Genomic DNA, 7,837 nt, shown 5'->3' with positions numbered 1-7,837 from the left:
ACGTTCTGGTTCTGTGGACTGCCTCTTTGGGGCATTTTGGTTCTCGGAGGGGAGGGGAGGGGAGCGGAAGGGAGGGGAGGGGAGGAGTGGCATTCCCCAGAGGACTGATCGCGCAGAGCAAGAAAGGTGGAGCTCCTGGCAGGACACCGGCCTCTCTCCCTCTCGTGGATTCTCTCCGTTTTGCAGCAGAGAAGCACGTGGTTCCCTCTGCAGTCTATAGCGTAAGGCGTCGGCTTTGGACACTCTCATTGTGTTTGATTGTACTGGATTTAGCAAACTAACGTTCTTCCTCAGGTCGTTGCTGTTGCTCTGGTTTTTTCCTCTGTTAGACCCATCTACGATCTCCCTACCCTTGCCCGCAAGTCTGCTGCCTCATTAGTCATGGGGCCGGGCCGGGCCGACCGACTGTAAACGTTCAACACTTCATTTTTTATCCTCTCCCCCCTTTTTTGGGGCCTGCAGCCCCCGTCACAGACACAGATCTAGAGATAACTCCATGACAGCTCTCAGCCTGGTCATGGCTGTTACTCAGACACAGCTCTTCGCAATCTGTCCACTTCCTAACGTAGAGGACAATGCACGCACACACACGCACGCACGCACACAAACACACCCTGTATATCCCTTCTGAAGAGCCTGTAGCCCTGAATCACAGTACGCCAGTTGTGAGATTGGTCCCACCACGTTTCCCTGATAGCAACCAGACCGTTATTTTCCAAGCACATCATGGCTTCCAGCTCCTCCTGCTTATTTCCCATGCTGCGTGCATTGGTGGAAAGGCACTTCAGTTGGGCTTTCTGGCACACTGCCTTTCTAGAGGGGCCCTCCCGCAAACCTCCAAAAGAAATCTGAAGTTCTCCCCCACAGCTTCCTAGAGGGACATGAGAAGGTTTTGGACGAGGAGTCGGCAAAATTACCTCCCCTGTGGAGTTCCCAGAAGATCCTACAGCATCCTACGGGACAGTTTGGAGGTTTTTCCCCACAGCCTCCTGGCGTGACAGCAATCCTAAGTGTTCCTTTGTCCCGCTGCACTTGGCTCTCTTCCCCCATCGGAGCTAGTATAAAACCCCAGACTACTTGCTCTACCCTAGCGAGCCTCACTGCATCCCCTTCCCGCTTCCTACCTAGTTGCAAGCCCCCTCAATGAGCCCCGCTAGCTCTTGGGCTAGGGTCCATTTCCTTCTTAGAGACAAATGACACAGGCCTGCAGCCATTAGACCGGGTGCAAGTAAATCGCCCCATGGTCGAAAAGCCCAAAGTTCCTGTGGCGGCACCAGCCTCTCAGCCGCTTATCCGTTACCTGGACACTCCGTGTCCCTCACCGCCCCAGAAAGGATAGAAGCAGTTATCAGTTGTGCTCCCACTCCCTCAACCAACAGCCCGACAGCCCTGAAGTCTTTTTTGGCAGTTTGCAGGCTTCTGTGAGCTTCTTCATGGCTGCCTGCCTGACCTGTCACTAATGGGTAGCAATCAGAGGGATGAACCAGATCAGGGAGTTTTCTAGTTGTGTCCTGGACCTGGGTCCCAGGGAGGCGGCACACCTCCCTGTGAGTCGGGTCCGGTGTGCATATGGGGCCTTCCGTTCCCATGAGGAGGGAATCACCAACAACAATAACCCTTCTGTCTGTCTTAGCAGAGGCAGCCTGGAGACTCAGAGTCGACCGCCTCTCCCTTGGCACTGTCTTAGGCCTCCCCCTTCCCGGGCCTCCCCGCTCACCTCCCCTTATATTTACAGTGCCTCGCCCACGACGCCGAGCTGGGACTGTCTTCTTCCAGTTCTCCCCGCCTCTCAGGACCCCGCTCTCTGCCCGATAGTGACAGGACATGGGGTCCATCCCCCACTTTCTGGGGGGTGTCTCCCTGGCGCGTTCCTCTCTGGCATGCCTGGGAGTTACTCCACCAGTCAATCTCTTGCTCTCGCTCCCTGATGGTCCTTAACCTCTGCACCTCCTCCTTGAGCTCTGCCACCATGCTGAGCAGATCTTCCACCTGCTCACCCCTCACACAGGTGGAGTTCCTGCCGCCCTCCCCAGCATCAGCAGGCTCAGGCACGCCCTGCAGCCGGAGGGCTGAACAGCCACATTCTTGGGCAGGGCCTCCATCTGGGTCGCCACAGTCTTTGAGGGGAACACTCGTTGCCTGGTGGAGACCGTGGTAAATCTGTGGTCTCGGAGACTGCCAGTAGGTAAGCTGGTCTCCGGAGCTAGGAGGGACAGTACTTCTGTGCCGTCCTGCACAAGCTACCACACCTGCTGCTGCAGTATGCTGTGGCTGCTGTGCATGTGCTGCCTTCTCCTCACTGCACCTGGCGGGCAGCCATGCACTGAGGCCCTCCCATAAGCTTCTCCTACGGCAAGGGGCGTGGACGCAGTTCCACTGCCCTGGCAATGCTGACACCACATCAGCCACTCTCACGAGAACTGTTGGGCTGCTCTGTTGGCTCAGGTGAGATAGTAAGCTGAAGAATACAAGATGTAAGGGGTCCGTAACATCGCTTGGTTTTGCTAACTCAAAAGGAAGTCACAAATAGCATCGCTTAGTTTAACCTTTTGCTAACTCAAGGGGAATTTATTGCTTAGGGGAGTCTAGTGCTTAGAGGAATCTATGGTTTAGTTTAACCTTTTGCTTACTCACGGGGGATTTATTTGCTGACCCAAGCATATTCTAAAAAAGGGAGCCTTCTCAAGTCAGTAGAAAGGGGCCCCTAAGGAAGCAATGGAAAGGGAAGATAAGCAGGATAAGAAATTGCTGAGGCATGCAGGGCGGGAGAAGAGCTCAAGAACTGGGACAAAGGTTGGAAGGACATGGCGAGGAAGCCGTCTGACTTCATTCCGGAACGACCACTGAATGGGGAGGAGGACGTTGAGCCTTCGTCCAATGGAAGCTAATGTGCATGCCCTGGGGAGGGGGCAGTATGTAAATGAATTCCCGGAAAAGTAATGAATATGTCAATGGGTCTTGGGTGATACTGTTGAATATGTATGGCTTGGCTTATAAATGTATCACCACTCTCTGGCGTGCAAGCCAGGAGGAGCGATGCCCCTTGCACCCGGCCTGTGGCGCAGCGCAGAAATAAACGTATCTGCTCTTATAACCTTACGTGGGTTTGAGAGTTTGATTCCGCCCATGACGGGGTTCCCCTGGTAAAGGAACTGACCAAAACCCCCCTGTACCCTGCAATGAGTCGCTGCGATTCCGTCCGGGACGGCTCTGAGGCAGCTAACCTCGGCAGTCAAGGATTATGTGAAGTATTAGATTGTGTTATCTTGCACTCCAATACCATATTTAGGAAATGGACTTTCCTCCTCAGATCGCCGCTGCCGTTTTGTTCTTAGGCCCATCTCCCATCTCCCTACCCTTCTCCCGTTTCCCCTTTCCCAGGATGTGGGTCTGTGGGTCCCCCGTGCCCGTTAGTCACAGAAACGGGCTGAACTGGCCTATAAACCGTCGATCCGCCCCCGTCCCCGCCCCTTTTTTTCCAGGCCGTTGGGCCTGCGGGCATGCTGTCCCCCGTCACGGACACAGATAGATGTAAAGATAACTCCACGGCAACCATCTGGGAAGGTGCTGGGGAGAAGAGAACCCCATGGTCTCAGCTCCTAACACTGCCCACCACAGGACAAGCAGGGAAGACTGAAGCCAACATGTGGGAAGTATATTTAAGGTTTATTTTTTTTGCCACTTGGAACCACAACCATCACGCCAGGATGGGACATGGCTGATTCCGCGCTGTCTTTGGGACTGGTTGTGGGGATGTCTTCTCTGATGCTGGAACCGGGAGTGGCTTTGTGTCTGGGCTGGTCCACCGAAGGATGAAGGCAGCATAGGTGGACTCTTTTCAAGGTTGATTTTCTTTGCCGCTTGGGACCACAGCCGTCACGTAGGGATGGAACGCGGCTGCATCAGCGCCGTCTTCGGGACTGGCTGTGGGGACGCCTTCCCTGATGGTTTGCCCGGGAGCGGCTTCGTGCCCGGGCTGGCCCCCGCTGCCTGGACCGGCTGCCACGGTCTCGTCGGGGCCGGCTGCGGGAAGTTGAAGCGCGACGCCCCACTGGGGATCGGCTTCGAGTGCGGGCCCGCCCTCGTTGCCTGGATTGTCTGGTGCGTGCAGGCAGAGGGGAAGCCCTCGAGGACCTCGGTGCTGCTGGTGTGGCCGAGGTGCGGGTGCTGCGTGGAGCACCTTGGGCTGTTGTATGGCTCCCAGCATGACGCCTTCGGGGCTGACTGTGGGAGCCTGAGGCCCGACCTTGCAGCGGGGAGCGGCTTCTTGTGCGGCCGGTCCCCCGCTGCCTGGCACGCTGTGTGGGAGCAGGTGCCGAGGAGGTTCTGGAGGACCGCGCGGTCCCCCGTCTGCTGGGGCTCTGGGCACCGGTCTCAGCACCTGCAGCTGGTGCCCGTCTCCTCCCACCACGTCCTCGGCGCTGCTGAGGGGTGTCCTGCTCCTCAGATGGGCTTGGGTGGGTTGCCCTCTGCTCTGTTGCAGGCACTCTGGGCTGCACGCTGAGCTCAGGCAGCTGGGAGCTGCAGGATGGGCCCGTTGCTGCCTGGCTGGTGGGGCCAGAACTGGTGTTTTCAGGCGCCGGAAAGCTGTGGGATGGCCCCTGTACCATTGGGCTGGAAGTGCTGGGGCTGGCAGGATCAGAGTTGGGGCGGGAGGCTGTAAGGAGAGACAAGAAGGTCAGCAGGATGAACATGCATCCCCACGGCAGGACAGGCTGCCATCCTTCCTGGGGCAGAGAGACCGTGGCAAGGCCGCCCTGAGCACCCGCTGCCAGGCCTTGCCTGGCCCCAGTCCCGCGGCACACGGCTCTTTGCCTCTTACCGGTGCCCGCACCAGCGCAGGTGTCGCACTCCCAGCCGTTTCCGCGCATGGCCCAGAAGGAGCAGCACCAGTGCGTGCCTTCTGAGCCACAGGACCTGCAGAGCAGCAGCTGCCAGAGCCTGCGGAAGCAAACAGGTTGTGGCTGTGAGGACAAAAGAAGCCAAGGCAGGGAGCAGCCGGCACAGCTCTGGTGCTCAGCCCTTGCTCCCCCCAGCCTATGGTGAGGCTGAGATCCCACGCAGAGTCCCAGAGGACTGCGGAGGTCACTCACCCCTTTTCCTCTGCCCTCTCCCTGCCTCCTCGGTAAAGGCACATGCTGGCATCGCAGCGCCTGTGCCTTTCTCGCAGCGACTGGTATGCTGCGTCGTCCCACCAAGATGGTCTCCTGCCAGAGAAGAGAGGGAATGAGATGAGTCCCCGGTGCCCCAGGCGTGAGGCAGATCCAGGGCACCCCCGTTCATCCTCCTTGAGCTCATTCCCAGCTGCTCCGTGAAGCTGAGACCGATGCTTGCAGGATGGCAAGGGGCTGGGCCTGCCGGGGCAGTTCGTGGGCAGGCACAGCACCTGTGCCTGAGCGTCTGCAGAGCCGGGCAGAAGGACACCAACCTGATTGGAATTTGGATCCCCAGCGTGGTCATTTGGGATCGGAATCGCCTTTTGCCTCCGCAGACGGGGCAGAAGAAACGCATGGTGGCAGCGTGCAGGGCGTGTTTCTGCAGGAGAAGCACAAGCGTGAGCATGAGCGTGAGCGGGGCTGGCTGCTGCTGAGCACCAGCCGTGCCCACGGGGCGAGGGGAGGACTCCTACCCTGATGCAGGCCCGGTGGAACCAGGCCTGTTTGCACACGGGGCACACCATGGTGTGGTAGGACGTGCTGTCCCCCACGGGCTCCAGGCAGATGACGCAGATGGTGTTCTGCGACGGAGCTGCCTCCGCTGCCTGCTGAGGGCGATGCTCCCAGCAGAAGGACCTGCGCAGGAGGACAGAAGGGACGGGCGTGGTGAGAAGTGCTGTGAGGAGCGCAGAGGACCAGGAAAGAGCGCCAGGCCTGGGCTCTGGCTCTGGCTCTGGCTCTGGCAGGATGCTGGGAGGTGTCGCTGCGGGTTCCTCCCTGGGAGGGACAGGGAGGAACGGCAGCTTGGCTGCTGCTGACAGCCCTTACCTGTGCTGCCCAAAGTATTGGGTGATGCACTGCCCGTCCTCGGTGCAGGGCAGATGGAAGCTGCGCTCACAGCCTGTCTCCGCGCAGCTGATGGTAGCTCCCCTCCCGCCGCAGACAAAGCAGTGCTGAAATGAGCAGAGCGGTTCCCGTCAGCGGTGGGCTCGGGGCCTCCGCGCCTGGCCCCACTTCTCCAGGCAGGGCGCAGGGTGTGGGCACCGCTGCCTCACACTCTGCGGAGCGGCCTGGCAGATGAGGCTCGTCTGCTGTGGTGGGACTTTGTCCCGGAGCCGGTTGGAAGGGCCACGATCGCTTTCCATAAGCCCAGGCAAAACTTTGGTGCGAGCCTCTGCCGGCACCAAGCTCCCCGTTCCGTTCAGGTCCTCACCTTCTGGTCTGCCAGCTGGATGGTGCGCTGGACGGCACCAATGGAGAAGCCAAAAATTCCCCCCATTGGGCATCTCCACTCCAAAAGGCCATCGGCAAAGAACTGTAGGAGAGAAAAGAGCGGGATCTCGTGAGGCCAGCAAGGAAGGGAACGTCCCTGGCAGGAGCCCTAGCCCTTGAGGGAACTCACCAAGCAGAATTCGTGGGCACAGAGCCCACCGTTGGCAAATGTCCGCCCGCAGATGTCCGGGTTGACCTGTGCCCGGCGGCACAGCACGCACACTGGAGAGGAAGGAGAGAGCAACCGTGAGCAGTGGTGAGCACCTGGCGGAGTCAGGGCTGGAGGGGGTGGAGGGCATTGCAGAGGCCCAGCAGCACCAGCGGGCAGCCAGAGCCCAAGCTCGCCCCCTGGCCAAGGAGCAGAGGGGCCCTGCCTGCCCGCGGCGCTGGAGAGCCCCTGCCCGCCCCTTCCACCCCTTCCAGCCGCAGGCAGACCCCCAGCTGCTCTCTGCCCGGCAGTGGGGAGCCGCACGCAGGGACACGGGGCTCTCACCTGGCTCCCCAGAGTTGGGGGCCTCCTCCTTCTGTTCAGACATCATCGGCATTGACGGCAAGAAACAAGAGAGTCAAGAGAGTCCCTCCTCTCTCCGCGCCTCACCAGGCCGCAATGAGCACAGCCCCAGCCCGGCAGCCTTTGCTCTGCTCCCGGCCCCGCGGGTCACAATGGCCACCACTGTGACATCACGGTGACATCACGGTCGCCCCCTCACTGAGGGCTGAGGGCGCGGCACCCATGCGGGAGGGCGGCGGCTCCTGTGGCAGCGCAGGGCGAGGAGCCCGGTGCTGCCATCAGCAGGGAGCAAGGATGGCCTCCCTCAGGCCTTTTGTGCCGTGCCCGTGCTTGGACATCGCAGCAGAGTCTAATAAAGGGTCTGCGCGTCAACAGCACAGCCAGCATTTCTAGTGTGTGTTCTGAGTGACTTTCCACGGTCTGATGGTGGCAGGACAAGGTTTTGAGCTGAGAAAAGAGGAGATCCGGTGAACTGCGAGAGGGAATTCCTCACTCAGAGGGCTGTGAGGCCCTGGCACAGCTGCCCAGAGAAGCTGCGGGTGCGCATCCCTGCAGGCGCTCCAGGCCGGGTTGGACAGGGCCCTGCTCCAACCTGGCCTGCTGGCTGGCAGCGCTCCCACAGCAGGCACTTGGGGTTGGGTGGGTTTTATGATGCTTTCCTGTCCAAGTCTTCACACATCTAAGCTTCAACCCTTATACGGTTCCCAGAGGCAAAGTGGCATAGGCAGGCCACGATTCCTTTCAAGCCTGCGTATAAAACGAGTCAGAGAAAATTGTGAGGTTTGCTTTCTTTGACCTGCTGGCAATGGCCAGCATCCAGGGACAGGAGAGGAGCTGTTCCTTGTCCAGGGCTGCAGTCCTGGAGTCACACTGGAGCATCCCTGCTCATCCAGCCTGA

The 7,837-nt window shown here is 59.6% G+C and overlaps 1 protein-coding gene across 1 annotated transcript; it reads right to left on the bottom strand.

Annotated features, from left to right (window-relative positions):
* Window positions 1–3,674: 3,674 nt before the first annotated feature.
* On the bottom strand, window positions 3,675–6,973 carry LOC109364942 (E3 ubiquitin-protein ligase PHF7-like). The gene is made up of 10 exons (XM_085213192.1): window positions 6,922–6,973; window positions 6,559–6,650; window positions 6,370–6,471; window positions 5,985–6,109; window positions 5,630–5,792; window positions 5,429–5,535; window positions 5,094–5,207; window positions 4,823–4,941; window positions 4,597–4,657; window positions 3,675–4,323 (listed from the first exon to the last, which is right to left on the bottom strand). The coding sequence occupies exons 1-10, from the start codon at window positions 6,971–6,973 to the stop codon at window positions 3,903–3,905; spliced, it is 1,356 nt and encodes a 451-aa protein (XP_085069318.1). The 3' UTR covers window positions 3,675–3,902.
* Window positions 6,974–7,837: the final 864 nt, after the last annotated feature.

Source organism: Meleagris gallopavo, chromosome Z (genome assembly GCF_905368555.1).
Source record: "Meleagris gallopavo chromosome Z, MGAL_WU_HG_1.1, whole genome shotgun sequence".
Lineage (NCBI taxonomy): Eukaryota > Metazoa > Chordata > Aves > Galliformes > Phasianidae > Meleagris > Meleagris gallopavo.
The sequence above is the reverse complement of the archived record's forward strand: the minus strand, read 5'-3'. Positions and strand labels throughout refer to the sequence as shown.

Excerpts from the sequence above, each read along its gene's own strand:
- LOC109364942 (XM_085213192.1), bottom strand. The coding sequence starts at position 6,973 with ATGCCGATGATGTCTGAACAGAAGGAGGAGGCCCCCAACTCTGGGGAG. Across the intron at positions 6,651-6,921 it reads CCCCAACTCTGGGGAGCCAG|TGTGCGTGCTGTGCCGCCGG; the intron begins GTGAGAGCCCCG and ends CTTCCTCTCCAG. Across the intron at positions 5,793-5,984 it reads CAATACTTTGGGCAGCACAG|GTCCTTCTGCTGGGAGCATC; the intron begins GTAAGGGCTGTC and ends CCTCCTGCGCAG.